Source organism: Drosophila yakuba, chromosome 3R, assembly GCF_016746365.2.
Source record: "Drosophila yakuba strain Tai18E2 chromosome 3R, Prin_Dyak_Tai18E2_2.1, whole genome shotgun sequence".
Taxonomy (NCBI): Eukaryota; Metazoa; Arthropoda; class Insecta; order Diptera; family Drosophilidae; genus Drosophila; species Drosophila yakuba.
Window position 1 is genome coordinate 4,000,247 of NC_052530.2, and position 27,248 is coordinate 4,027,494.

Consider the following 27,248-nt stretch of genomic DNA (forward strand, 5'->3'; position numbering starts at 1 on the left):
GGCCAATGGGTTTTACACTGGAAAAAAATCGACACACGCCCAATTTAAATTGAATATAAAAGTGAAACTATTAATCCTAATATAAGGAAGGAAATTGGATATCGAACTTTTTATTATGATCTAAGTAAAGCTTTTAGCTAAAAGGATAAGTTAGTAAGTCGCTAAATACCAGATCCAATTTTTTTCCTCTGTAATTCCTCGAGTAAGCCCCGAGTGGATTATAATGAACATCCAGTTGGGCTAAATGTCTCAATAGAGAACGTCTGCCACCCCTTCGTTCGTAAAAAACCTAATGATTCAGAATTATTTGATTGCGTGGGCGGTCTGTTGGTGGTTGGAGATTGGGTGTGCCCGGATGACTGATGGTGATGGGTGATGGGCGATGGGTGAAGGGTGATGGGTAATTCCTGAAGGATCAGGATCGGGATGCGCCACCCCAATCGGCAGTTAGCGACATATGTTGCCACATCCGCCGGCTGACTTATGTCACTATAACGTGTAAAGTTGGTATAATTCCTGTGGTTGCCAATGTCCCTGGGTTCCTCTTCCCTCTTTCAGTTGCACCGGTAGTATGTCGTTCAAGGTGCACTGCTCCTGTCTTATCCTGCATGTCCTGCTCCCCACTTTACTACTGAGGGTAGGGTGCTTTCAATTAATTTGCTCTTTGATAAATCCGAGACACTTCCTGCTCGGCTTTCCACTCTAAAATGGAAAGTAATTAACTTGTATTTGTCAATGATTGTCTCTCAATGATTAATAGCCACACTAGCGAGCGGAGGTGGGAGTGCTTTCGGCTAAAACTGGCTAATTAGATGCATTTTGAGTAGTGGCGTGGATACCACATTCAATTTTCGTGACTGCTAGAACTTTAATGTAATGACATTAAAATAGAACAACTGATTGATTTTTAATGCCCAAAAGTATGATATACTCATAGCTTTATTTAAACACTGACGTCAGCTGCTACTAGACCATTTCGAAATACGAATTCTGTCAAAGGAATCTAAATCCGAATCCGTATCCCCCTCCTTGGCATTTTGATTTTGCGCACTTTTTGATTGATGACTGGCAGTGCCACGCCCATCTTCCATGCCCCGCCCTCGCATAGTCATAAATGAAAGCTATCAAAAGTGTGCGTCTTTTTTTCCATTGAATGGGCAAAGAAATCAAAAGATATTTGCGCGCCTTTTGGCGCACGGCTTAGACAAAAGGACAATGGCACGAGAGCAAAAGAGAACAGCTGGGCTAGGACATACATTTTTCTTGTTTTTTTCTGGCCGTAGCCGTTCAATTGTTCGCGCTTCAATGGCGCTGGCAAATGCAAATTTCACTGAAAAGGCAAATCCCTTAAACAAAAGCTCGGCACACTCACACTCTCGCACGCATCGGGCGTTTTAGTCTAATGAAACTACGAGTTCTTTCAATGGGCGCAAGGCCAGCGACGCAGGACGAACGATGTGCACAGCGATAAAATACCGCAAGGATCCTGGGAGTATCCAAAGTAATTTTGAGCTTCTTCTTGTGTGTCATCTACCATTTTCGTTAGAAAGCTCAAATTTCAGTCAAAGATCACTGTGTTCTTATAAACACTATAAATAACTGCCTTGTCATTCGAATTTATTAACTGATTTTAATGAGTAATTTCTTTATAAAATAATCCACAAATCAAATGACATTGTGTGAGTGTTATAAATAAATTTCATGAGTATTTGTATGTATTTGAGAAATACATACTTAACACTAGTAAGCTTATGTGTACGTATTTGATAGAAGCAAACAGTTTCTGGGAAATGTGTCTCGATTTCGAATAATTTTGTTTAGTGCAATTTGGATAGTGCAGAATGTGCTCTGCGGGTAGAATGACAAATCCGCGGAGCACTTGCTGTTTGGCGCTGAGGCGTATGGGAATCTCAAGGCGTCACCGGCTGCCACTTTTCGCTGTCATTAAGTAAATAGAATGAGACGCCTAGATAGGGCCAATGTAGGCGTTTTGGCCTAAGTGATTAAAACGCCGCACAAGTGCAATTTGTCAAAGGATCCGCTGAAATAAGCCGGTGGCAGCCCCAGCCACCCCCGCAGCCCTCAATTGTTCGCCTTTTTTCACGCTAAAGCAACTGAAAAACCACTTTGGCCAAATTGACAACAGGGGTTGTAGGCGGAAGTCCTGCCTGCGAACAGCATTTCGCCCAACAAATAACAGCCTTGACAGACGAGGAGCATGCGTTTAAGACCGCGAGTGCGAATTCTTCACTTCAATGCGCCATGTTCTGACTTTTTGTTTGCCCTGAAATCCATTAAAAAATGCACAAAGTCGGGTAGTCAGGTAGCCCGGAGGCTGTCTCTATAAACAATGCAGTTGCCGCATAATGCCGCGCAACAAGCCGCGCAAAAAGCACCGGCACAAAATGTGAAAAAAATACTTGGAAATACAGGAAAAGAACAGCCCCATTGCCTTTGGCTCTGGATCCACTTTTGTTGTCATTTCTTGCCCTGCGCTCTAGTAATTCATTTCACGGACGCCATGTGACTGCGGTTTAGGCAATTGTTTTATGGTTGTTATGGCTGCACTACCTCAGAGCATTACGCTAACGCTATTCAACAATATAGATCAGATCGACAGGAGACAAGATTAAACTAACAATACGAATTCTTGTAGTCCCACTTCCCTTGGTCCTACGGCTTAGTGGTAACCCACCCACCGTTTAAGCTAGCCTTACTTTTGGTATATGATTTATTATTATTTTGCGTTAGTTTAAGATTAGGCAACTTTGATTATAATTATTAAATAATTTTTTAAACCCCCTGAACAAAGTGTATCTCATCATCTTCATTTTCCTATAGATCGCCTTCGAGGCCTTGACTATTTAAAATAATGGTTCTTCGTGTCCATTCTGTTAACAGTACGGTATTATTATTGCTTGCTTTACCAGAAACATTACGCATATGCCGCTTGTATTAGCTTTAATTAGCACACGGCTCGGAGGTAGTTTCCCCGCATATTACCCATGTTCCGAATGACTTCAATGGGTTTCTCGTGGACCAGCTGGCTTTTGAATGTCATCTGGCTGGGAGGCACATTCCCCAATTAATCAGCAGAAGGCACCCAGTAAAGATGCGAGCGGCGGAAAAACACGGCTAACACAGCTTTTCACTTTGGGATATTGTGAGGTGACACGCCCCAACCAGTTGGTTAATGTTCCCCCTTTTTTTTAGCCGGTATAACTCGTATCTGATTTGTGCTCTTTTTTCCACCGGCCTTGCCTTGCTTAGATTTCGGCGGTGCACTGCAATGCGTCATGGTTGGGCTTCCATGTTCGGTCCTTTTTTATGCGGAACAAGCAGGCAGCTTACTTTCATCAATGGTATATTGCCATTTTTCAGCATTTTCGCTGACAGCTTGGCCCACAAAAAAGGGAAAAGGAAATCGCAGAACAGACGTTGGAGGGAGGTGGAAAAATGGCGGCCATGGCAAAAGAATTGGCCAAAACTGGTGCTCTGGAAATGGATTTGATTTATGTAGCTGCCGGATCAGGAGGCGCCGGGTCTGGGCGTGGTTCTGGGGACAGACGCCAGGTGAATGCTTTTTTGATAGACCCGAAATGGATACACGTTACAAGATGATAAAGCAGCAGCTCCAGGTACGGATGAAGCCTCTCCACCTGCCCTCCACCTCATCACCGCCCCCCATCCGAATATAGCCATCCGAGTGCGCCCACAAATTATTTAGGAAATCTGCCACTCATACAGAGCATTCCATATTCATTTGGCTGCTGGTTCGTTGACATGCCTGGCCAGATAAAAACATTTTTTCCACAGTATTTTTTATCCGGTTTCCCCCAGTCACGCCCCAAAAAAAAATGTGGCTCTGTCCATGGAGATATCTGGTTGGACGTTCTCAAATTTGAAACATTTTTTGTATGCTTGACGAACCAATAATAATTTGTATCGCACGGCTTTTAGTCATTTCTATGCCAACAGTTCGATCGCAACGGTATCACTTGGAAAAATTAATTTTACAGCTTTAGTAAATATAGTTTGGCTTATAAAATATATTTTGCACCTCAGCTTTAAATATATTATAATTAATACTTTTTTTAAAAACACTCGAGGCTAAGGTTGGTTACTTGTAATTTTTGTGAAACGTTTAACTATAACGAATTAAAGTCTTTTGATACAGATTGAATTCTGTTTTTAAGATTCATCGGTGTAATTTTTATCCGTGCAGGACGAATGTCCTGGCGCATGGGCTTATGTCATGCAATTTTAATGGCATTTTCCGGATGCCACACTTTGTTTTTTCTGTGGTTTTTGATTACCAATTTCGTTTGTTGTGTTTTAGTTTCTGGTCTATTTTAATTAACGAGGACATCCCGAAACTAATCCGCGGGCTTTCCATACCAATGATTTGATGCACCATCTCCTAATATTTTCCCACTAATTACGCTTAGTGTGCTAATCCAATCGGACAGTCTGCCCTCGAAAGACACGCCAATTGGATGAAAGGATGCGCTCAGCCATCAGCCATCAGACATCAGGCATCAGGCAAACCTCCGCTAGTTGGTTACCTTAACCATCAAGTGGCCATTATGAGCTTAAAACCCGACAAGGGCGGACATAACCATTAGAAGCCAGCAGGTCCGCTGCTACGGCTTTTTGACGCTTCAGACGCGTGGCAATGTTGTTGCCATTACCGATGTTGTTTGCTGTCATCGGGCTTTGCGGACACGCCCACTTATTATATTGAAACAATCCAGAATTTGTAGGGCTGCCGAGAGTTGCGGAGCGGAAAAACTCAAGTGGAAAATACCCAATCCGTACCGCCCCCTCTCAATTTCCCCTCAAACACGCGCCCACGAGCGTGCGATAATTATGTTGTCATGCATTTGCGGCACGTGTTAGGCTGGGAACCAAAAGTATATTACGAGTATATATAGAGGGTTCGGTGCTACGGCCACAAGTATCCATATCCGTATCGACTTCCGCTTGCATAATTGCTACAAATATTTACCCAGATTTGGCTGCAACAAGAGGGTAAATATGCTTTTTGCCGCTTCAAGTGCCACTCGAATGCGGTGCACTGGAATAAAATTGAGCTGATACAAGTGAAACTCACCCCGTAAATAAACGCCTTAGGTTTATCTTTTGGGTGATATTTTTCTCAGTGCACGCGCCGTGAGAGCGCTCGAGTCCCTGGGAGTCCAAGAGCTCGCAGCCTCTTTCAGGTGAATAATCGAGACCTTTTCGGTCCTTTTGGCTCTTGTTGCCACTAATTGCACTAATGTGTGTAATTTATATGGAAGTGAGTGGCGTGCGAAAAGTTTTCGCCCTACTCCTGGATCTGGGATATTTATGGATCGGGCGCAAACATTTGGCCAGGCAATAATGCCGAAAGTGCCAAGCAGAGACTCGTAAATAGCGCCTCCCACAAGTCCCAATCCCCAGCCAAGATAACCCCCATCTCAGTAGCCGAGTCCCCTCCCCAAAATGTCGGATTTCGGATAAGGACCATCCGCCATGCCACCCCGAGTCCCGCCTAATAGCAGGCAATGCCGCATTGGCCCCCGGGGAGCACACAATTTCAATAAATATTTCACTGCATTAGCAGCGTTCTGAGGACTTGGCCAAATCCGGGCAGCGCGCAGCCTCAAATTGCTTTTTTGGTTCGGCAATAACGTGCATTAAATGTTTTGTCCATTATCATTTCTGGCCAACATCTCCATTAGCGAAGGACAGCAGGGCCTCCTATGTGCTCACTCAGTCTGTAAGGCAAATGGTTATAAGATCGAATTTGAATTTGTCAGGAATCTTCTTACATTTTGTTTGATTGGAACAGAAAAAAAGTGTAAGTAAAGTATGTATTTATCGTTTATGAAAATAAAAATAAAGAAAAACGGTCTATAACTATGACTACTATTTGATAACATTGAAAAATAAGTTTCTAGCAGTGATTTTGAAGAAAAGAAGCAATTAAACGGTTTGAAGGCCATACAAACGTTAGACCATAATTTAGACCATATACAATATTACAATAGTTTTAAGAAATTAAAAATGTTAATTGTTCTCATATGGTCTACTCAACTGCTTGATATATTTTTATGACTTCCGCAATAAGTTAAAAAATAAAACAATAAAATAATATTGAAGCATAGAAAATAGGCATTAAATTCTCTTAAAAAGAATCCTTTTTTTTGTGTAGGTGCAAGTTGCTATAAGCCGTCTGAGCCGCAAGTTTGGACCATTCGAGAAACAATGGCAGTGGGCGATAGACAACTGCAATTGTGGCACTCTTGTGTTTTTGTTTTTTTTTTTTGTTTCTGCAGCCTGGTAAGAAGACGCACTGCGAATAGTTGCCTTTTGGCCAACAAAGAGCACCTTGATTGCCAACGAACACTACTCAACTGGGCTCAACTGAAACGAAGCTATGCGAACTTGGGGGAGAGCTTTCTTTCATTTACCGACAATAAATTTTCATTTTCTTGGTAAATCGTTCCGTAGTTGATTCCTATGTCCTGGATGCTGAGTCCCGAGTCCTGAATCCCTGAATTGTGGTGCTGCAATATCCTTCCCTTGGTCCTCGATTGCCTCTGCCCACCTCACATATGCCGCATTTTTGCACCACAACAATTCGGTTGGCACAGCTCATTGTCTTCTTCGGGTGTTCCCTGGTACACCAGTATGTACATGGCCATGTCTATATGGTATGCTCCTGGCTCCGGCGGCAATTGCAATTGCTCACAAGTTATCCCAAGTGGAAATTGCTCGCTTTGCCAGCCGTTGTTGTTGGTGTCTGGCCTGGCAAATCGCAATAAAACAAAAGTGATTGTCAAGTGAATGCGTTTGTACTCCCACAGCACATATACAGACCTATATAGCTATGGATATTGCGGTTGGTATCCTCTCCTGGCCGTAATATGCAATTCATCATGTGCGCTCGGCTGCGTAATTCGGAGTGATTAAAATGGTTATTCATATGCACTTGATTGATGGATGCGAGGGTGTTATTATTGTAATCGACAGATTTGCGCTCGGATCGGATCGGATCGGCGGGCATGGTAATTGAAATGTGCTGATATTTCTGGGACTGCCTTTCGCCGGAGACACGCTTCTTTTTAAATGCTTCACAAACATAACTACGTTCCGTTTAAGCAGTTCCTTCCGCCGCAAAGCCACACGCAATTTTCGACCAACACGCAGGTAGTTAATTAAGGGTGTGAACTGGTTGAGTTATGCGTGGACTTCCAGAACCCCCATATTTCCCCCGACTGGCGGAGGACAGCCGAATGGGCAGTAAATAATTCATTAGCGGCTTTTAACAATACATTTTTGCTGGCCACGCTAAATGACCTTTCCGGCCAGCTCCTCTTCTATGCACGGAGAAAAATTATGAGATAAAATTATTTAAATGAGGTACTTTTAAGATAATACGGTATATTTTAAATCAACTAGCTGCACGCATTATTACTCCAAAATTCTCAGTGGATTCTAACGCCATGTATTTTTTTTAGTTGGACACTTATTTTAATGAAGCGGCAGCTAATTAGCTGCATCGGCTGTGACCTCTGAACCGCTGCCTTCATTAGAGCAGGAATTCGGCGCATTGTATTTTCTCGCATGGCCGCGATAAGAAATGCCGATAAGAGATTGCCTTACCACCTGCGCATTACAGCAAACAGTGCTATTTTATTCTTGTACTTTTTAAACATTTCGCAGCGGTTGGCAAATTAAAACGAAATAACTCTTCATCAGGGTCCGCGGCAGGTCCCCTCGCCAAAAAAAGCATATACACTCACGTAAACCGAGGGCAGGAAATGTGCTATAATTGAAAAATGTGGTAACAAGACGCTCCACCACCGCACCACCGCACCACCGCACCACCGCACCACCTGAGCCACCACCGTGTCAGGCCTAATGAATGCCTCACTTTTTCCGTGTCTTTTGGCTTTTGCCCTGTTTTTGCATAACACGCAAGGAGTGTGTCAGGTTTTTGGTGGCACGGATGGATATTTGCTCGGCGGGGTGATAAATGCTCATCAGCTTTAAGGCTGCGCTGGCAATTAACTTTTACAATGTTGTTGAAACGTAATCAAGTTGTCAGCGGCAAAAAGCCGACTTGGCTCGCAAATTATACTCCTAATTACGCGAAAGTTTTCTTAGCGCGGAAATTCCCTGGGCCACAAGCTGTCAGCAGTCTAAAGACAATACCGAAAAGCGGCCAAAAGTGGCGAAAAGCGGGTGGCTTCGACGGGGAAAATCCACTCTCATTGGCTAATCCTGTGGGATCCATTCGACTAATGCCCTGCCGCAGTTTCCCCCTCCAAGTGCTCGATTCAAATGTCTCTCAGTTGTCATAACAAACTTGGGGACTTCAATCAGGCCCTTCGCTATGGAGTTGTACAGAGAGAAACAAGTCCAGGAATCGTTTTTGATTTATGAATATTGACTAGACATTAGGGAAATCTGAAGAAAACTATTTTAAAATATGGGATAGGTGATAAAGTTTATTTATAATAGCCTAAAATTCTATAATGATACAAAAAAAAAATTCACACATAAATATGTTGAAATGACCTACAGATAATGATTAAGTATGTTTAAGCTAGGATAACATTGGTGGCTAATTAATTTGCCAAACATTTCAGATTGAAAAATATTTTTTCCTATGTAGTTTTTACATTTTTGCCATTTTATTCCTTTGAACAAAGCTGAAAGGCATTAGCTCCCCCTAAAGTCTTGAATTACTGTTGCCGAGAATTGACAATAAGCGGCATAAATTTGAAATTTTATTTTTATCGCATTGCAATTTTCATCCGGGCCGCTTTTCATTTCCTCTCAAGGTTTTCCTCTTCGTTTGGTAGCTCTTGTGCGTTTTAAGCCACATTTAAGATACTTGGCTGGTATTATTGACTTTTGAGTTGATAAAGTGCCATAAATGTCACCCCATCAAAAGCGGGGAGCAGTCGAGGCAAAGGTAAAAGGTAAAGGTAACTCAAAGGTAAAAATACGCGACGCTTCTGGGGGTTGTTGTTGTTGTCCTGGTTGACCTGGAAAAGGGAAGGAGATAAATGCGGTTGCTTGCCAGGATAATGCGCCTCAACTCAATTGGGAATTTCAAAAGTAAAGTTGAATTTCATGTTCGGCTGCGGCAATTGTCACAGATGGTTTAATTGAAGTAATTACATACGAGACCCGTCAGGATTTGCCCCTCCACTGACACTTTTCACTTATTATTTTATTATATTATATATGTATGTATGTATATGTATATATGTGTTAGTACTAAGCAGCATCATCATAATCCAGCCATTTGGGGTTTGGGCGGAAAAGGGTTAATTGAGTTGTTTGCCATTGTTTTATCTGCTTTTCCGCCACTTTGCCTTTACGACTCCTCTAATGAGCTAATGACAACAGTGTGTAAATATGAACCAAAAGAAAACCGGAAGGGTGGACACGTATTTATACCAAAACATTTTAAGTGGGTTTTTGTTGGTTTTTTCGGCTATTTTTTAGGAGGCTGCCGCTTAGGGGTTTGAAAGCGGGTTAAACTGGTTACTGACCTATTAGGGATCATTAAAGAAAGCTGTCATGCTGGCTAAATTTAGTTCTCCCAACGAATTGAACAGAATTTTCCTACGTATTGAATAAATATTTTATCGTCATATTGTTTACGCGCCTATCAATAAATTCGTACCCAACATACATCTGGGCAAACAGTGGAACTTCTTCTTTTGAGCAGTATAAAAAGCTGCACAGCAGCCACAGCCTCAAGCACTCTTAGTAATTGCACCATTAATCCTCTAAGATGATCCATACTATCCTTGTGGCAGCAATCCTAGTGGGCGTGGCCCAAGGCACATTCATCCTTAAGCCCCAAAATCCGGTGGAGCAGACCACCAAGTGCCAGATCTACTGGCGGGAACACGCCTGGGCGCTCGAAGATTGTGTGTGCCGGGTCTTCCAGAACGGCTGTCTTCTGGCCGAGGAGAGTAATCGGCGGGAAAATGATGGAAAGACACGTAAGATATTTAGATATTTATTCACTTATATTTAGTTCAAGCTTACTTTTGGTGGGCGATTTTTATTGTTCAGCGCTGATTCCGGTCACTAAAGATGTGTGCCAGAAGTTCATCAAGCGAAAGTGCCTCCTTGGATGGCCTGTGGTGGCCAAGTTCCCCAATTCGTCTCCATGCGACTGCAATGGCAAGGAAGGCAGTCTGGAGATCAAGAAGTTTAAAAGTCTGTGCGAATTGCAGAAGTACGCAGCTGAATGCAACAAACGTAAGTTGATGTTTATTTGAGAATAAAAGAAGTCATAACCATTTTCCAATCGATGTATTATAGCCTACATCAGCTACTCAAGGTGTTAAAAGATGACTGGCAAATGACATCTGAAGAATCTTACTACCTCAAACGACTCTTGTTAAAGCAAATAAATAAACATTTAAACGCACCACACTTTTTTGATATTTTAGTCTAAAGAGTCGATTGACTTAGCTCCTAAAACATTGCATTCTTTCTTTATTTTATAAGGAGTCATTACTTAAGTTTTTTAGAGTCTGTTTTTAGGAACCTGCGTGATTAAGCTTTATTTTGAGTGGAAAATTTCCGGCTGTTTATTTTGGTTATGTCAAGGTTATTCGCGTAGAGATAAAAGACCACGTTCTGCAAACACTTTACTTTCAGATGCATTATGTCAATAAAGTACTTTTCCACAACTGCTAAAACAGTGGAGTGTATTTAATATAAATAGGCTAATGAATTGTTAAGAGCCAGTTATATTCTTAGTACCTTTCAAGACATGTTCAATTTTAAATTGCTTCTTTTGTTGTTGGCCGTTTCGAGGTTTCACCCTGGACTAGCTGTTCAGGATGTTAAAACCGAAGAAGAAACAGTAGCAGAATCTGAAACTAAAACTGAAGCTGAAACTGAAACTGAAGTTAAAACTGAAACTGAAGCTGAAGCTGAACCTACACTACAGCTTGAAGCTGAGTCCAAATCCAAAGTAAAGCGTAACTCCACATGCGCGTCAAGGAATTGCAATATTTACTACAGGAACTACCAATGGGCTCTTCAAGATTGTGTGTGCCGTTGTTTCCAAAACGAATGTCTCATGGAAATCGAGAACGAACAGCGCCGAAGAGATTGCAAAACCCGTACGTAAATTAACCAGTTAAGAAAATCATATTTTATTTATGCATTGTATATGCAGCCCTTGTGCCTGTTTCGGAGGATCTCTGCCGCTCGTTCATCAGCAAAAAGTGTAGCGTGGGCTTCCCCGTGGTTGCTGAGTTCCCCATTCCAGCTCCTTGTGGATGCAACCGAAAGCCAGGATCCATTGCCACCGAGCGATTTTACAGCCTGTGCCACCTGCTGAAATTCTCATCCGAGAACTCAAAGCGTAAGTTCCAAGGGTTAGTTGATAATCCTGAGTAATATTTACATTTTGTATCCTTACAGCATTCCTCGCTTATTCTTATTGTTGGCCGTTCTAATTGAAAGGGATTCAGCTGGATTACGTTTCGAACTTCTTTGTTTCTTTTATTGTTTTGTTATTTATTCATTTAAAGGGCGATGGTATATGCTAAATAAGGCAGTTATTATTGTTATTTCCTAATAAAAATATTTTTAAAGGCAACAAGTGTTTTAATATAATTATGTTGACAATTGTGTAATACATCTTTTAAATACAAAATTACCATTTTCTGACCATATAAGTTTTTGGGCAGATCGAAAGATATTTACAATACTAAAAAAAGAAAAAATATAAAATCATTTTACAAAAGTATGGGCGTGGCAGATTTGAGCGATTTGTGGGCGTAGGAGTGGGCGTGGCAGCATGTGTCAACAAGCTTGCGCTGCGTCTATGTCTCTGGAGTCTTCATGCTTAATCTGAATGTCTAGCTTTTGTAGTTCCCTAAATCTCGACGTTCATACGGACGGACAGACAGGCATGGCCAGATCGACTTGGCTATTGATCCTAATCAAGAATATATATAAGTTATATGGTCGGAAACGCTTCCTTCTGCCCGTTACGTACTTTTTAACCTTTTACTCTACGAGTAACGGATATAATTACTTGCTTCTTAGGGACGGTGCACCATATTTTCAACACTTTAATTTATTTATATATTTCTGTTTTGGTTTCGAACTTCAAGTTAAGGAAAGCAGTTCATATTTTACTCTATATAAGCAGTTAAAATTATATTTTATATTTGAACAAGTTACAAATAAATACTTAAAAGAAATAAATAGCAGTACAAAGTGTTATCCACCATATCGCCTATAAATTTAAAGCAAACATATATTATTGGTAAAAAAAAAACATGGTGCAGAACCACTGTTTACTTAATCAGCAGTGATAGCCCAAAATAGATCAACAGATCAACTGTTCAAATAATGCAATACCCCTAGGACCTATAAAGAGTAGATCATTCTTTTACCTTGGCACAGTTTCAAGTTGACTACAATTTCTCCAGCCGTTTGCAATGTTCAATATAAAGTTAATCATCCTGGTTGCCCTGACCATCTCCATGGTGCAGAGCTGTTTCATTGAGGAGCCCGAAGAGGTGCAGTGTGGAAGTGGCAAGCCCCAGTGCGTCTCCTGCGGATCCAGGTCCAGCGGATCCAGGTCCTGCGGATGTGAATGCAATCCCTGTCGATGTGCTTCCTCTTGTGGGTGTGGCTGCAAGGATTAATCCAGAACTCCAGGTAGGTCTAACACGAAAGAGGTGTAGCATATTTCATTAATATACCCGAATTCCAGGATTCTTTGCTCCAATCTTCCACGGGACTTTGCCCTCAGAAAACTTTTGTTTTTAAAATTGTTTGCTTTTCCTTATCATTAAAGTACTGGTACATTTTGCAAACTTTCATCTTTTCGCACTTTGTGCGCTCAATTGTAAAGGGAGCGGTACAATGAGCAGACAATCATTTTCATTGCATTGATCACTTTTTTATTCATATTCGTTCACTCGTTGGCAAAGTAATTCCTTTGTTTTTCCACCTCGCTTTCCTGATTTCCCCAGTTCCGAAAATGGAAAACAAAAGGAAAAGTAATCATATCGGGACCTCTTCTCCGCCATTTCCCTCGTGTACATCTCGTTTGCACTTTTCTACGTGAATTGCTTCCTTTGTCCTTCTAGTTGGAGACCTGCAGTATTTAATTTCAGTTGAAGCTCTGTCTTCAAAAAGAAGAATTACAGAGAGAGAGCGGTTTTATTTAACCTTGGTACAATATTTATTATATATAGCACACCCATTGGTTCAAATTGGCGTACCTGTCCATGCTCCTCCTAGTATCCTTCATATAGGGATACAGATGGTGAGCGGCAGGATGCCTTCGCCTAATAGCCGTAAAAGCCTTATCGAGTCATTTAGAATGAAAACAAGCAATTAAAATGATGAATATGCAATAAACGTGAATTGTGTATACAGACAGACTCGCTGGCGACAACTCATACATTTTATATGCTAATGAGCGGCACACAAAAATAAAGGAGTCGAATTTTTGGGGAGTAAAATGAAAGGAATAAGTCGAACATACATTTGCTTAATGAAAATAGCGCCATTAAAATGTGAAAAACAACTTTAGATACCGAAATTGGAAACACGGCGACGTCTGGCAATTAAAAGGATACGAATGGAACAAGCTCCTATTAACTACCCGCTGTGATGTTGAATATTTATGCGTTGTGTCTATATAAATATATATATATACATTTGTATATATCCACATGATCACCTAGCAAATTAGAGATTAACACGCATGTGTCGTCCTTTTTGGGCCGTCCTTTTGTCATTTGGTTCATTGACCGCCGCAGTGGCAATAAAAGTAAATGGATCTGAAAACTTGGCGGCCGGTTTTATAACTTAACGAATTAGAGCAATTTGAGAAGAACTATAAAAACGTCCGGAAAACCGCAGAGGTATGTTAAAAATTTTTGGAGAAAATTTCCAGCGGCGCGTGCCGTTTCACTCGGGCAAGGTGGGCCGCAGCGAAAGAACCAAGGGGTGTGTTTAATAGGCCACGACGGACATTAGAACGCGAAAGGGAGGATCCATATCAGTGGAAAATTAAGTGCAGTTCGAGGACTTAAAAATTGGAAAATTGGAATTGGGGGGAATGGCAGGACACACCCGTGCCAGTTCATAATTGCTGCGTCTTGTGCAATGCAAACATGTTAATTAATTTGAGGCCTACGCGCCTGTCAGTTGTCAGTTGCTTGTTGTTTGGGCAGCGCATCTTGGCCTAAACCGATGCAGCGCGGGTCAACTCGGGTCGGGTCAACAACTTAATTATAGTGCTTAGTGTGTATTTTGCATTTCAGCGTCCAATTTATTATTTGTTTCTCCAATTGCTTGACCCGCCACGCCCCGCACTAATTTGATAATTGCAATTGCGTGTGTGTGCATTGGCGGTCGGCGGCTCATAAGCCCGTCTGATGGGTTAATTGGCCTTTAATTTGTTGCAAATTTACCGCGGGGTCAGTAATGGCCGCCCAATATATGTAGTGTCCAACACAATGTTCGAATTACATTTACAGCTGTACTGGATCTCCATGAAATATTGTGGTTTAGCAGTAGCGTTTTAAATGTGATTTGCATTAGCCAAAGAGTTTGGCACACAATCCCTTTGCCGGAAATTAGTCGCACCCAAAACTTGGTAAGCCAAATAAAATGGCTGAGTGACAAGTGGCTAAACGAAATTGATTGATGAGACAGCCGCTGAATCGAGCTAAAACTTTGACACAGGATCTCCGGGCGGATATAACTGCCAGGATGCGGGGATTCAATCTCTGCAGCGCTGTGCGGATCCTTATCATGAGTCCTTTTGGCACGATTCGTACAAATATTGTGACAGGAAAGGGGTCGGTCACGAATGTAAATGTATTGACATTAATGTAGCAATTGTCAAAGGATTTATTAACAATCCTGCGAGAGAGGGGGGTGAAATCGAGGGGTGCGGAGCCACTGTGGTGGTGGCTCTAAGTGCTATCAATCATTTGATTGATATTAATGAGCTGAAATTTGCATTATTCCGATGAGGATCACATGTTTAGTCGTTGCTGACTTTTGGGAGCGAGTGTTTGCCAAATGTTTGAATATACAAACATACATATCTCCTGCCTAATTAAATTTACCGAGCACGATTTTCCATTAGCAGTGGCAAAATTCAATTCAATTGGATATGTATTTTGCAATCAGATTTCATTACTCCGGCTGGCAGGCGAATAAATTATACAAAAACCATCCTCCAAAATATCGAAGGCAGTCGAAGGGAAAAGAAAAACTCAAATGTAACAAGAAGATCAACATGAAAGCCACAAGAATACAAATTACCATCCCACGAAAAGCCAGACATCTCCGCCCACATCCTGGATCCTGAATCCTGAGGCCTGAATATATATAAATATAGACATACTCACTTACCCAGCCATATAAATGCACAGTTTGTGATGCATATAAAAAGCGGAAAGCAAATTTGAATTTTTAAATTAGTTTTGTTAACTTTGGCCATTGTGGTTGTGGTTGTTGCGTTTCTGGTTCTGCTGCTGGTGCTGTTGCTGCTGCTGGTTGTTGTGCCAGAGCCTGGAAATGTTTAACGACTCGTAAGGAAATTGCAAAGTAAAATGTCTTCAGGAATTCCACATTTTCCGTATACGTAATAAAAAAGCCAAAGGAAACGGGCAACAAATGCGGCGAGGAAAACCACAAGATGGCGTTGAGTGGGCGGAAGCGGGGCTCGTTGGTTGGATGGGTGTTTGGGTGGGTGGCTGTTTCGGCAAGTTGGGGGTGGTTGCGAAAATGGGTGGCTGAAAATGGCGAATTAAATTTGAAATTGCGCTCGGCTGTTGGTGGAAGGAGAGGCTGCCAGGGAGCGAGGATGCCCACAGAGATGAAGAAGGAAAATGTCACAGCAAGTTGGGGTAAAAGTTGCGTCTGGCATTGCTTTTGTTGTGTAAAATATGGAAAAATGTCTCCGCGCCGCATAATGCTGTGCCGTGAGGTATGCGACTGCTGCTTATGCATACCAAATGTGTGTGACGACCAGGGCATCACCCCCCGCCCCCTCCTAACACGCCCACCACCCCCCTTTGGAAGGGCATCCGAAGCGGCAGCAAGTTTATTTGTTTTGTCAGCCGGTGCACGCAGCCTGGAGACCAGTTGATGGCTTGGAAAATAAGCTCAGGGCTTTCCCTAGAATTGTGCTCCCATTTTGAGGTGCCCGTCCTCGCAGCTCAGCTCATTTAAAATGCAAAGCAGCAGTGTAGTACTTGGGTATTGTTATTTATATTGTTGCCTAACCTCGAGATAATATGTATTAATATAATAAAATATTAATAGCTTCCCATTATGATGGCAAAGATAGAATTATATAAAAATCATACCAATCCTAATGAATATGTCACGAACAAAATAAAATAAATTTGGGTAGTGTTTTGATAAAGTTTTTTGTATAGAGATTGAAACAACTTTTACCATATAATCGTATCTTATTATAAGAGAGCACTGAGTGGTAACAGAATTTATTTACTTTCCTTCATTTTTTTGATCGAATCACTACCCCAATTTTTGAAATACTTATAAGACGATTACAGTTAGCATTCGTTACATTTTTAATCAGTACAAGGACTAAGCAGACTATTTTGTCATACTTTCACAGCAGCTAGTGAATTTCAAAAAATTAAAATTAAATGCTGACCAATGTGTACAAAAAGGACCCGTGAATAGACACCCATCGAAGGAAAACACACATGGCGAACACCATAAAGCCGGAGCAGAAAGCAAAGGAGATGGCACGAGAAAGCGCAAAAAAAGGACTTTGTGCAATTCATTTTGCCAAGTAAAATTACTTGTCGCCTGGAGGGAATGATATACTCGCAACGTGGCATGGGTATCCAGTGCACTTACGGGACAATGTATGCATGCTAGTCCAGCTATATGGCAAAACATGTGGTTGGGGTGGGCGGACGCTCAAATTGGACAAACAACAACAAAGGCGGTGGCACACTCAAAGTGAACGCCATGTCTAGGAAAATATTAAAATAAGCTTTAACATGTCTTCGTTTGTGTGCAGTGGCTCACATTTTGCCGTTGGTGCGAAATGTTGCAATCAAAAATTGGCTGGCGACCCTCCTCATCTCGTGGCCACACGGAAAAGATGAAAGGCGAAATGAAGGACTAGATGGGAGCGGGCTATCAAGTAAGAGCCGGAAAACTTTTGATGCTGTTTGCTACTTTTCACATTTCCCTGTCCTGTCAGCAGCGTCCTGACCGCAGTGTGCTCCTTTTCATTTAAACTTTTTTGTCTTCGGCAGCGCCGCTTTTGATTTCAGGACGGGTCGAGGACATGGACACTTTTCCATTTCTCTCGGTTTGTCAGTCAATTTGGAATCTGCAGATTCCAGTTGATAAAAACTCTGTGATTGGCTTTGGCAAGCAAATTATCATAGACCTACAGAGGGAAAAATAAAGCTGCCTTACAGTTATACAGGATAATTTCTAATGACCATGTCGGAAAAACTTGGTAATACGTTTGGTCTAAAAAAATAGGAAGAGTAATTATTTATGTTTTTTTTAAAGCATAACCACTAAAGTCCATATGGTTTATAAATCTATTTAATGAAAACCATTAATTTATAAAATATATATGGTAGACTGACAAAAGGAGGAAAAGTTCAGAAAGATTATATTATATCATATGAAAAATATATTATATATATTTCAAATGCTTGCTGGATCTAATAATTATTAATAAATTGTAATAACTAGTTGTATTAATTTATAATTATTTTATTATTTAGCATACCAACTCAATCTCTCTGTGTCCTTGTTATGACTTCTCGAAGGGCAACTGCTTAAGTATTCCAGCAAGTTTTCCATCTCGAGCTGCGGCGGCTGCTTTGCATATAAATGTGCAAGGTTAAAACTAATTAAATGTGCCAAGTAGGCGACTTGTTCTTGTTGCTCAGTCGTTTGGACTGTATTTTTCATTCCATTTCGCAGTGGCACAGATTCAGATTGGGGCGACGGCTTGACAAATGGATGGGGTGTCAAAGAGCTTTGATAAGTTGCCGGCAATGGCTGCTCTAACAAATGGCGCCATCAATTTCGAGGTGTGGCCTGTCCGGAGCTGGCGTGGCCCTTCAGCCCGAGAAAAAGTCGGGGAAAAGCGCGAGGAAAGTCGGGGAAAATTGTACAAGCTAATTTTCATGCTCGGCACGCGCACAAATACCAGGAGGTGGTTGATTCACTTGGTTGGCTGGCGGACTGTGGGACTGTCTGACTGGCATATTAGAGTAATTAAATGGCAAACGCAAACTTAATTGGAACGACTGTCTCTGTCGGAGAGCGAGGTAGTCGGCAGTAAAATAAAAAAGGACCACATAAAACTTAACTTGAACGGTAACCATTTTGCGGGCATTACCCAACTTCGCATTGCCTCGCATTGAAGTGCGTGCCTATTTATTTAACAAATTAGCATAATTGTTCACAAAATAAAATTCAACTTAAGTACAAATGATGGCCGGCGCTGTTAATTAACATGTGGGTGCAGGCAGGACATCCGAAATGTGGGGGCGGAGTCATCCTTATCCCGCAGCGCAAATTAGTTGTGTACGCCAATGCTAATTGCGAAATGGCATGTCCTTCGGCAATGAAAAAAAGCTCCCGTTATGGCTGGGAAACATATGAAAATTGTTTTGACTTTAGATAAGCGAAAAGTCGACTGTGCGTCCGTTTTTCAGTTGGGCTGGGCCCCAAGCATGCCGTGATAGGGACGAAACAAGGACAATCAAATTTATGACCTGCAGTTGAAGATGGGACTTAAGCGGCACTTGTCGAGTTTAATTACCATGCTGCAGCACTTGCACAAATGCCTCAGCTCGCCAGTTTAGTAATCTTGTAGCTTTCAACTAGACCAGGACAGCTGGTCGAGTGCGAGATCGCATCTTCATTATCATCATCCTTATCATCATCATCACCCAAACCCTTTCGCAATTGAATCCAAGTAAAGCATCTGAATCTGACTCCGACTGTGCGGCTTTGTGTGTGTCCATCTGCGATAAGCTTTGTCGCCAGTTTGCTGACAACACGCAATGACAACTTTCCAGAGCTACTCGTACCTATGAAGTAGTTCCTCCCCTTTTTGGTCCGACTTTCAAGCCGGAGATACAGTCACATCCACACCCGTCCAGTTGTGTGTATCTGTTCAAAGGCAATTTCGAGCGGCACACACAATGGCAAGTGCCATCGTCCTCGTCATTATTGTCAGTGTCATTGTCCAGGCATCGCCTTCTTGGCCCCTCGTCCTTTCTAGTCCCTCTATTTTCGTCCATTTCGTACTTCTCGTCCTTTGTTTAAAGTGTTGGCCGGCGCACCATTGTCCTGTTCTTGTTCGTGGCATTTGAAAGCCGCGTTGCTGTTGCTTTTGCGGCGCTTATCGCGCAAACAATTTAACAAATGGCTCAAATTATTGGCTAATATTATTGAGCTAGACAAAAAAGCACCGGGGTCGAGTAACATTTTTGGCCCCAATCGAACCGATAGCTGAACAAAATTAAACTCAGATATTTTTAAATGTTAGGCAATGGCTTTCCATTCTATATATTCAACCATATTCAGTCCATGAAAGTAGTCGATTAAGCCGTTTGTCAACAAATAATGGTAAGTACATCTTTAAATAAATTATTACTGAGAATAACAAAAATGAACCCAGAACTATTTAAAGTAAAGATAAATATTTTAAAAATATTTCTTACCTACGTAGTTTATGCTATTACATAATAGTTAAGGTTTCTTTTATTAAACGATATTGCACCCTTTAAACGTTAAAAATATGGATTGACTTTATTTGAGAAATTTTATTCTTTAAGTAAGCTAACTTTTGTAAATTATTCAAGAAATTATATTTTGTTAAATACTGTCCATTACTCAAATTAGGTTATGGAAAAATTAAAATACTTAGTTACAAGTTGAATAAATTATTTTTTTATCTTCTCTGATGGTCATTATCCTATTCCAGAACCCGGCCGTAAGCTTCGCTAAGCTTTTCGAGCTTTTGCAGCCATTGCGTATACGCGATGAGGGCTGAAGGGTAGCAGTCACTCTTGTGAGGCAGGGAACACCTTACATACAGGCATGTTTACCCGCATGGGTGTGCGTTCCGCACTATAACTGATTCCATTAGCCGCACACATGGGCGGCTGTGCGTTGAACAGTCCAAATTATGCTGACATGTTGATGCGTTCCACAGGATTATGCTCTCCTGGTACGAAATCTACCACGAAAGAATGTGTACGAGTATGTGACGGACGTATACACGTGTCGCCTGAGCACACACACTGAAATCTGTCAAGTGTGAGAGAAGCTGCCACACTCACAAGGGCGAAATCAAAGACACAGGACCGCGCTTTCGTTCTCTGTATGAGAGCGTATGTACGTGTGTGTGAGACGCGACCTTGAGCAGGAGTCGCGCACTTAATGCAGCCGCAAGAGCAACCCCTAAATTGCCAGCAGCCACAAACAGTTGCGTTCAAGATAATAAAGTCACAGCAATGCACTAAATTTGTTCAGTAAAATAAATTAAATGAAAATCTTAGAATTACTTTTCAAAAACCAAAAGTACTAAGAGCCGAACTTACAAAAAAACTTTTCCGAAAGGTTTCAAGCAGTCAGCTTTGATTCCCTCGATTTCATAAGGCGTAGAAATGAAATGCGGTGTTTCTCAAATTCTATGCTCTACTGTATGATACCCTTAACACCAAGAGACATATTTCAAATGTGAAATTAAACAATTTGTGCTAAATTACTAACCGCACAACCGAACTTACAAAAAAACTTTTCCGAAAGGTTTCAAGCAGTCAGCTTTGATTCCCTCGATTTCATAAGGCGTAGAAATGAAATGCGGTGTTTCTCAAATTCTATGCTCTACTGTATGATACCCTTAACACCAAGAGACATATTTCAAATGTGAAATTAAACAATTTGTGCTAAATTACTAACCGCAGTTGTGGCTGAAACCCACCGGGGTGCATCAATATAAAGACGTAGTAATGCCGCTCCGGCTGGCGGTTCTGTTCGCCTGGTGCACTAAGGTTGCTCCTAGTTACGACGTAACTGTTAACCGGTTTGGACTGTCGGCAGCGCTGCTGCCGAATGTTACCGTTATGTAATAGCCTCGACAATGGTAACGTGAAAGAAGCCAGCCCACTCGGTGGGTGGGCCAGCGGGGCAGGCCGTACGTACGCTTTACTCCGCCCCGTAGATCACGCCCTAGTGGGCGACATGCGCAATGGCAGCGAACTGCCGTGGGTTGCCCACTGCGGTTGCTGGTCGCCTGGTAATCCTTGGGCGTTACCTTAAGAAGGGTTAAACCGCTGATGGACACGTGTCTGTCTATTTGAATGTGCTGTTGCTGCAGAGGTTCTTGGCCGCGTTCTTGGCAAAAATCACAAAGAGCCAGTCCGGCGGTGCGGCACTCGTTTTGGGCGCCACCCAGTGCCCGTACTCGCTAATTGAAACGCTGCGCGGGACTCGGAGGTTGCCGGTGCCTGTGACCCACCCACTTGGGCGGGCAGAACGCGACCTGCCATCCACAGGGGCGTCGTCCCTGCCATCGGGTTCCTGTTCCAGTGGTTGTCAGTGTTGCAAAAATTCTGACTTTTTCTAACTTTTTATGTTAGTTATATGTACATATTCTCCAACAGCAATTTTGAAACATTTCAAAATGTTTATTGAGAACACTCAAAATAAATATTCATGTAAAATGGCTTTAATTTTAAATACACTTTAAACTTTTATCTGTTGTTTATATCTTTATACTTTTTAAAATCGTGTTTTTATTCGACTTTTTTGTATTCATTTATTATTAAAGCTCGACCTAAAAGTTCTGGCTTTTTATTTTGTATAGTTTTTATATAGCCTAAATAACAGCACTAGGGGTTGCAGGGCCGAAAACACGCCACTGCCATCGAAACCCACCCCTAAAGTAAGGAATGGCAATGTCAAGCGACACACCCCTCGCGCACGCACACACATGCACACTCATGGGCACCATGGAGTCCTTTCGATTTCATTATATTCGCTATATAAGGGGTGTCCTCTGAATCACACATTCCACACTCCTCCTGCAATTGCAGTGCGCCTGGTATTAGACCTCAAGCGGAATTTCCTTTCGTTTGATTGTAAGTTGTGGAAGCGCGCAACAGCATGCGTGCTGAATTTTAACTATTACAATATAAATATTTGTATATAATACCTAATATTTTTTTATAATTGTTACAATATTGATTAATCTTAGCACTGATGTTTTAAAATTATTACTTTGTTCATTTTAAATTAATGTAAATTAATTATTGAATCTTTTAAAATCTAGAATCAGTTTACGATCCAAAAATTTAAAGTAACGGTAATGCCAGAAAACAGCGATAATAAAGAAAAAATCGTTAGTTCTTATCAACAGTAATCGCCTATTATTCAATTGGATTTAAACACCAGCCCTTCCGCTTTCATTATTATTTATTTCCTGGGATAATTTAAAGATTGTATGGATGCGTCAAGAGTTTCAATATGCGAAAGTGAAATCTCAAATATAAATCAGTAGTATAATTTCCCGAAGGTTTTTTAGCAAAGTTGCAAAACAAAAAACTAAAAACTCAACGATTAGTGATTGAAAATATTAGGGAATACCTCGAATGGAATATATTTTTAGCGCGCATGGTATTTTTTATCGCTATCAGCGCGGTCATACTGGTAACGTATTGGTTACCATCGTAAATTATTTGGCAATCCGACTACTTGCTGGCAGCCAAATAACTGCAGAATGTTTGAGCAGCTGGCCTGAGAGCTAGTGCCGGCTGCCCGAGCCCAATTCCCCCGGAAACCCACTCCGTTGGACGTCCAGCACAGAACACTCTGAAGCTCCAAACGCACCGCACGCACATCTGGCAACCGACTGTAAACAAACTCGGGATATGGTAATTAGAAGATGCCGACATGAAGTGTGCAAATCATGCGAAAACTAGTTTCAGAGCCGCGCCGGTTGTTGAACTCTTGACACTTGACTGGGAATAGATTATCGCCCGCGGGTTCAATAGGAATCGCTGAATCTTTCGAGTCAGCAGCACTGGGCATTCAATCCGAGAAAGCAAACGAAACGCGCCACATGTACACCTATAAGATGGGTCGGGTTCCAGAGCTGGTTATATGGTGAGAGTCCAACGAAATTACCAATAAAAGTAGACCAATTCCGCCCTTTAACTCTGGACAGCTCTTTCATCGTGGTCAGCCTGCTGGTCATACACTTCTTCTCGGATCTGCTGAGAGCCTCCCTAGGAGGCTACTACAACCAGGATGTTACCCTTTCCCAGCTGGTGGAGTCGCAGAGCTCGGACTACGCTTGGTTCCTTAAGTTGCTGGTCAATTGCTTTGGCTATAGCTGCGTCTTTGTGCCGGGGTACTTAATCTACAAATATGTCGGCAGGATTAACTACCTGGAAAGGGGCAACAAGACATTTCTGCACAGAGCTATCAATATGTGTATAACAGGTAACTCTGGATACGATCAATTGGATGCAGGGAGCAGCGCCGCGGATAAGGAACGTCAGGCGGCCTCTACGGCAGCTAAGCGAACGAGTTCCCAGGAGGCCGTGCAACTGTTATGGTGCTTTGGTGGCCTGATGATCTCCTATCTTACCTGGGGTGTGTTACAGGAGAAGATAATGACACAAAACTATTTTAATTTTGCTGGAGAAAGTGCCAAGTTTAAGGATTCTCAGTTCCTAGTGTTTTCCAATCGTCTGCTGGCTTTTCTCGTGGCGCTGGCCTATCTACAATGGCAGCCCTCACCTGTGCGACACCGTGCACCTCTGTACAAATACTCCTATGCCTCCTTCTCGAACATAATGAGCGCATGGTTTCAGTACGAGGCCCTGAAGTTTGTCAACTTTCCCACCCAGGTGCTTGCCAAGTCGTGCAAGATTATACCCGTGATGCTGATGGGCAAACTTATGTCCAAAGCGAAGTATGAGAGTTACGAGTATGTGACGGCCCTGCTTATATCGCTGGGCATGATCTTCTTTATGAGCGGCTCCTCGGACAGCAGCAAGGCCAGCGGAGTGACTACGCTCACGGGCATCTTCCTGCTCTCCATGTACATGGTCTTCGACAGTTTCACTGCCAATTGGCAGGGATCGCTTTTCAAGAGCTACGCCATGACTCCGTTGCAAATGATGTGCGGCGTCAACTTGTTTTCCTCCATCTTCACTGGAGCCTCGCTGTCCATGCAGGGAGGATTCATGGACTCCTTGGCATTTGCCACAGAGGTAAATATTTAAAAAGATACATCGACAGACACATTAAATCAATATCAATACTCAAGTGATATCACTATTCAACAAAAATAGCGTAGCTTGTTCTGAATATTTGATTTGTTTATTTTCTGTTAGCGTAACCCAAATTCGTACATTTGTAAGTATATAAGCCATTACTTGGTTTATGTACTTTCATAGAAGCATAGAAATAGCGAATGAATTTGAAAAAAAAGGGTTTTGAAGCAGACATATGTAAGACACCAGATGGTCCTACCTCACGTTCTTTTGTATTTTTCCAGCATCCTAAGTTCGTATTTGATATGGTTGTGCTTTCTGTTTGCTCAGCGGTCGGCCAATTGTTTATCTATCACACAATTGATGTCTTCGGCCCAGTTGTGTTTACCATAATAATGACACTGCGTCAGGTGAGTTATTTAGAAAAAGTAGAAAGGGGGTTTGTTTATTCAACTGCGTGCTTATGAAAAATTTAATTCTGCTTCCCATAGGCGGTGGCCATCATGCTCTCCTGCTTCATCTACCAGCACAGCATTTCGCTGTTGGGCATCTTCGGGGTTCTGATCGTCTTCGTGGCCATCTTCCTAAGGGTCTACTGCACCCAGCGATTGAGGGCGATTCGGAAACGGGCAGAGGGTAACAAACCCAAAATGGCTGTCTAACTAGGGACGTGGAATCCCCTCAAATAAAACGCACAGACTTCCAGGCTCACCCTTTTTATTGTGCTCATGGTAGCCCATGGAAGATCCAACTTCCAAAGCCCAAACAGAGGCTGCTCGGACTCTCCAAAAATTGTATAGTTTTGTTTTTATAGTCCTAAGTTAAATGTAAACTTGTATCTTAATCGTAAGCGTAGACGTCTAACGAGTGATTCGTGTGCTGAAGTAAACATTTTTATGTTTTCTGCAATAATTACAGTTTTCTAAAGAAGTTAAATATTGTATTTTTTATTTTTCATTTGAAAACCGATTAACGTTAAGTCCCACTATTTTGAATGGAATCTTTAGCTAAAAGGTATTTCTGAGAATTCGATTTCTATTTTCCGTGTTTGGTAAATTGCTTATCCAAAAACGGCTTCACTAAACGGACTAAAATTTGTAAAATGATTTCTAATTTTAATTTTGCTTCGAAACAGGCATTAGATGATTCATATTTTTATTCATACTCTGTATATTACTTTAACAGGGCTTATTTGCTGACAATTTTTATTAGGCATTAATAGCTGTGCAGAGCGTCAAAAATTGATTAATGTGAGGAGCATCCGTGCATTCCCCAAAACCTAATTAGCTTGGCTCCCATCTTAGCGATACTTGGTGCGGTCGGTAAACTCGACATTGACCCACTTTCGAGTTACATTTTTGGCAGAAACGTGGTTTTGGCCAAAACAGCAATGGGTGAGAGCTTCCATCGCTTGGTTCAGGTCAATGCACATGAGTCGCCGAGTGTAACATGTTTTTACTAGGCTATTGTTGTGCTATGTGGGCGATTATACTGATGATGATGAGGTTGATGATGCCGGTGGCTCGGGTGGGCGGCCTGAATTACCATATCAAAACAATGCCCTGGAAAAATTGCCAATAAAATAGGGCATTATGCAATATCGCCGGTGTCTGCCTGCCTTCTAAGGGAAAAGCAACCAATTTGCCAAACTCGAGGTGGCTTTTTCGCGCACGGGCAAGGTGATAAGTTGGGGCGTACTCCGCATTAGAGGAATAGTTTGTGCCCATCCCGCCGAGCGTGCAGAAGTGTTTCAGCAATAGAATCGAGTTTCCAACATGAAACTGTTCCTTCTACTCCTTCTGGGAGGCTTGGGCTATTCGTTGGCCTATCCGCGCACCTATAGTTACGAGTATCCCCGCCGGAGGGCCTACTCCACATCGTATTCCGGGAATTCTTATAGCTCCTTGGCCAGCCGGAAGGCCAGGGACGAAAGTACCACCAACAAATCGGACAAGGAGAATGCCAAGTTTGCAGGTGCTTCCAATCAGGAGTTGGATGAATCCGGTGACGAACGCACACTGCTACTTAAAAAGAAGCTCAAGAGGTTGGCCAGGCCCTACCTGGGAGGTTATGGCGGATATGGTGGATACGGAGGATACGGCGGATATGGAGGATACGGCGGCGGCCCCTGCTCCCCGTTTGGTCGCGATGCTAAAGGTGGTCAGAGTCAGAAGGAACAGGGTCGCTTTCTTTTCGACGTGAATGTGGTCAAAGTCTACCCCGGAGGATGTCGCGGCTACGGAGGAGGTGGATTGGGCGGAGGTCTTTTGTCAGATCCTCTACCCCCTGTACAACCCATTCCAGTGCCAGTGCGTCCGTACGCTCCATTTGCCACCTGGCTGTCGCTCTTCGCTCCGGGAATTCTGAACTCTGCAGTGGTGCCAGGTGTTCCTGTCAGGGATCCCCTTAGAGATCCAGTTCGCCCGGCTGGAGATGCGCAGAGCGACCCTGAAGTGGATCCCAACTATGCGGCACCTCCGCCAGTGAGGCGACCTGTTCCGAATCGTGTGTACTACGATTCGGCGGGAGCGGTAAGTTTAATATCTTAAATGTATTCCGAATCTTTAAATTTATTTATTCCAGCCTCCTGTGACACCTGCGCAACTAGTCGGAGGCGTGGCCACCACAGTAAACGGAATCATTCAGCAGTTGACGGGTCAGGTGCAGCCAGTTTACCAAACTGGAGGCTATCGGTCAAGGGATCAGCGAAGCAGCTACGGATAAGGAGCTACAAATCGAATTTGTATGCAGCGATATGTACATTTTAGTGTAAATAGTTTTTATGCAATAATAGTAGCGATTTTATGTACGACATACGTTTACCATTATTTAACGAAGATTCCTTACAAATAAAAGGACAGCTTGTATAAATATATATTGGTGTTAAGGGTAGCGGTAAAGTTTACTTAAAATAATTGCCAAGCA

General features: G+C 42.3%; 5 protein-coding genes and 1 long non-coding RNA gene across 7 annotated transcripts; 5 read left to right on the forward strand and 1 right to left on the reverse strand.

The window, feature by feature from the left end:
- Positions 1–9,752: 9,752 nt before the first annotated feature.
- LOC6535435 (salivary glue protein Sgs-5) lies at positions 9,753–10,447 on the forward strand. Its single transcript, XM_002096048.4, has 3 exons — positions 9,753–10,013; positions 10,087–10,275; positions 10,339–10,447. Exons 1-3 carry the CDS (start codon positions 9,800–9,802, stop codon positions 10,362–10,364), a joined length of 429 nt encoding a protein of 142 aa, XP_002096084.1. The 5' UTR covers positions 9,753–9,799; the 3' UTR covers positions 10,365–10,447.
- Positions 10,448–10,763: 316 nt separating this feature from the next.
- On the forward strand, positions 10,764–11,632 carry LOC6535436 (salivary glue protein Sgs-5). Its single transcript, XM_002096049.4, has 3 exons — positions 10,764–11,150; positions 11,207–11,395; positions 11,455–11,632. Exons 1-3 carry the CDS (start codon positions 10,796–10,798, stop codon positions 11,487–11,489), a joined length of 579 nt encoding a protein of 192 aa, XP_002096085.1. The 5' UTR covers positions 10,764–10,795; the 3' UTR covers positions 11,490–11,632.
- Positions 11,633–12,426: 794 nt separating this feature from the next.
- LOC26534672 (keratin-associated protein 5-6) lies at positions 12,427–12,863 on the forward strand. The gene is made up of 2 exons (XM_015191671.2): positions 12,427–12,705; positions 12,761–12,863. The coding sequence occupies exon 1, from the start codon at positions 12,483–12,485 to the stop codon at positions 12,690–12,692; it is 210 nt and encodes a 69-aa protein (XP_015047157.2). The 5' UTR covers positions 12,427–12,482; the 3' UTR covers positions 12,693–12,705; positions 12,761–12,863.
- Positions 12,864–19,839: 6,976 nt separating this feature from the next.
- LOC120321917 lies at positions 19,840–21,728 on the reverse strand. The gene is made up of 2 exons (XR_005561653.1): positions 20,640–21,728; positions 19,840–20,557 (listed from the first exon to the last, which is right to left on the reverse strand). It is a non-coding gene; the product is annotated as an uncharacterized LOC120321917 (long non-coding RNA).
- Positions 21,729–22,726: 998 nt separating this feature from the next.
- On the forward strand, positions 22,727–25,259 carry LOC6535438 (adenosine 3'-phospho 5'-phosphosulfate transporter 1). 2 transcript variants are annotated; one of them, XM_015191672.2, is made up of 5 exons: positions 22,727–22,973; positions 23,022–23,205; positions 23,267–24,320; positions 24,608–24,733; positions 24,815–25,259. In XM_015191672.2, exons 2-5 carry the CDS (start codon positions 23,162–23,164, stop codon positions 24,983–24,985), a joined length of 1,395 nt encoding a protein of 464 aa, XP_015047158.2. In that variant the 5' UTR covers positions 22,727–22,973; positions 23,022–23,161; the 3' UTR covers positions 24,986–25,259. The 2 variants fall into 2 exon arrangements, with proteins under 2 accessions (XP_015047158.2, XP_002096087.2); XM_002096051.4 differs by having other exon boundaries at positions 23,028–23,205.
- A 774-nt stretch (positions 25,260–26,033) lies between these two features.
- LOC6535439 lies at positions 26,034–27,132 on the forward strand. The gene is made up of 2 exons (XM_002096052.3): positions 26,034–26,854; positions 26,907–27,132. The coding sequence occupies exons 1-2, from the start codon at positions 26,099–26,101 to the stop codon at positions 27,045–27,047; spliced, it is 897 nt and encodes a 298-aa protein (XP_002096088.1). The 5' UTR covers positions 26,034–26,098; the 3' UTR covers positions 27,048–27,132.
- Positions 27,133–27,248: the final 116 nt, after the last annotated feature.

Coding starts and splice junctions, on each gene's coding strand:
- LOC6535435 (XM_002096048.4), top strand. CDS start 9,800: ATGATCCATACTATCCTTGTGGCAGCAATCCTAGTGGGCGTGGCCCAA. Junction 10,014..10,086: donor GGAAAATGATGGAAAGACAC/GTAAGATATTTA, acceptor TTTATTGTTCAG/CGCTGATTCCGGTCACTAAA. Junction 10,276..10,338: donor CGCAGCTGAATGCAACAAAC/GTAAGTTGATGT, acceptor GATGTATTATAG/CCTACATCAGCTACTCAAGG.
- LOC6535436 (XM_002096049.4), top strand. CDS start 10,796: ATGTTCAATTTTAAATTGCTTCTTTTGTTGTTGGCCGTTTCGAGGTTT. Junction 11,151..11,206: donor CCGAAGAGATTGCAAAACCC/GTACGTAAATTA, acceptor TTGTATATGCAG/CCCTTGTGCCTGTTTCGGAG. Junction 11,396..11,454: donor CTCATCCGAGAACTCAAAGC/GTAAGTTCCAAG, acceptor GTATCCTTACAG/CATTCCTCGCTTATTCTTAT.
- LOC26534672 (XM_015191671.2), top strand. CDS start 12,483: ATGTTCAATATAAAGTTAATCATCCTGGTTGCCCTGACCATCTCCATG.
- LOC6535438 (XM_015191672.2), top strand. CDS start 23,162: ATGTACACCTATAAGATGGGTCGGGTTCCAGAGCTGGTTATATG. Junction 23,206..23,266: donor GTTCCAGAGCTGGTTATATG/GTGAGAGTCCAA, acceptor AACTCTGGACAG/CTCTTTCATCGTGGTCAGCC. Junction 24,734..24,814: donor TAATAATGACACTGCGTCAG/GTGAGTTATTTA, acceptor TGCTTCCCATAG/GCGGTGGCCATCATGCTCTC.
- LOC6535439 (XM_002096052.3), top strand. CDS start 26,099: ATGAAACTGTTCCTTCTACTCCTTCTGGGAGGCTTGGGCTATTCGTTG. Junction 26,855..26,906: donor ACTACGATTCGGCGGGAGCG/GTAAGTTTAATA, acceptor TATTTATTCCAG/CCTCCTGTGACACCTGCGCA.